Source organism: Solanum lycopersicum, chromosome 9 (genome assembly GCF_036512215.1).
Source record: "Solanum lycopersicum chromosome 9, SLM_r2.1".
Taxonomy (NCBI): Eukaryota; Viridiplantae; Streptophyta; class Magnoliopsida; order Solanales; family Solanaceae; genus Solanum; species Solanum lycopersicum.
In genome coordinates, this window is record NC_090808.1 from 41,443,656 (window position 1) to 41,444,859 (window position 1,204).

Sequence of the window (1,204 nt, forward strand, 5' to 3'; positions counted from 1 at the left end):
TAATGGAGCTGAACGGCTCAGTACTGATGAAGATGAATGAGTCTTTCGGTTTGGGAGGTGATGGCATACTTAGGTATCAGGACAGGCTGTGTATACCAGATAAGGATGATTTGCGGACCAAGATTATTGCAAAGGCCCATGGTTCCATATATTCCATACACCCAGGTTCTACCAACATGTATCGTGACCTTAAGTAGATTTATTGGTGGGATGGTATGAAGACGGGCATTGCACAATACATAGCCAAGTATCCTAATTGTCAGCAGGTTAAGGCAAAGCATCTTAAGCCTGGTGGTCTAACTCAGATTATTGAGGTTCTAACTTGGAAGTGGGAGGCCATTAATATGGACTTCGTGGTTGGTCTTCTGAAGACTAGAAAGCAACATGATTCCGTATGGGTTATTGGGGACATATTTACTAAGTCTGCCCACTTTATCCCTGTGAAGTCTACTTACAGAGCCGAGGATTATGCGATACTCTACATTGATTAGATTGTGAGATGGCATAGGATTCCTTTGTCTATCATTTCAGATAGAGGAGCTCAGTTTACTTCATATTTCTGGAGATCTTTCCACAAAAGCATGGGCACGCAGGTAAAGCTTGGCACTAACTTTCATCCTCAGAAAAATAGGCAGGCAGATTGCACCATTCAGACATTGGAGTAAATGTTTAGAACGTGTGTGATTGACTTCAGAGGTAAGTAGGATGACCATCAGCTTTGATAGAGTTCTCCTATAATAATAGCTATCACTCCAGCATTGGGATGGCACCGTTTGAGGCACTGTATGATAGGAGGTGTAGATCTCCAGTTGGGTGGTTTGAGATTGGAGAGTCATCCATTTTGGGTCCCGAGATCATTTATGCGGTCTTAGAGAAGATCATAGTAATTAGGGACAGCTTACCTACTGCTTAAAGTCGGCAGAAGTCATATGCTGATAACAAAAAATGACCCTTAGAGTTTGATGTTGGTTACGAGATTTACTTGAGAATATCACTTATGAAAGGGGTGATGAGATTTGGTAGAAAAGTGAAGCTGAGTCCAAGGTATGTTGGGCTATTTGAGATCCTATAGCGTGTAGTGAGGTGTCCTATGAGTTAGCATTGCCTGTGGAGCTAGCTTCTGTTCATCTAGTCTTTCATGTCTCTATGTTGAAGAAGTGCCTAAGTGATCCAGTATGTATTAAATCTGTTGAAGGTTTGGTGG

The 1,204-nt window shown here is 42.0% G+C and overlaps 1 protein-coding gene across 1 annotated transcript; it reads left to right on the forward strand.

Annotated features, from left to right (window-relative positions):
- Positions 1-215: 215 nt before the first annotated feature.
- On the forward strand, positions 216-913 carry LOC138338513 (uncharacterized). The gene is made up of 3 exons (XM_069289479.1): positions 216-392; positions 532-593; positions 745-913. Exons 1-3 carry the CDS (start codon positions 216-218, stop codon positions 911-913), a joined length of 408 nt encoding a protein of 135 aa, XP_069145580.1.
- Positions 914-1,204: the final 291 nt, after the last annotated feature.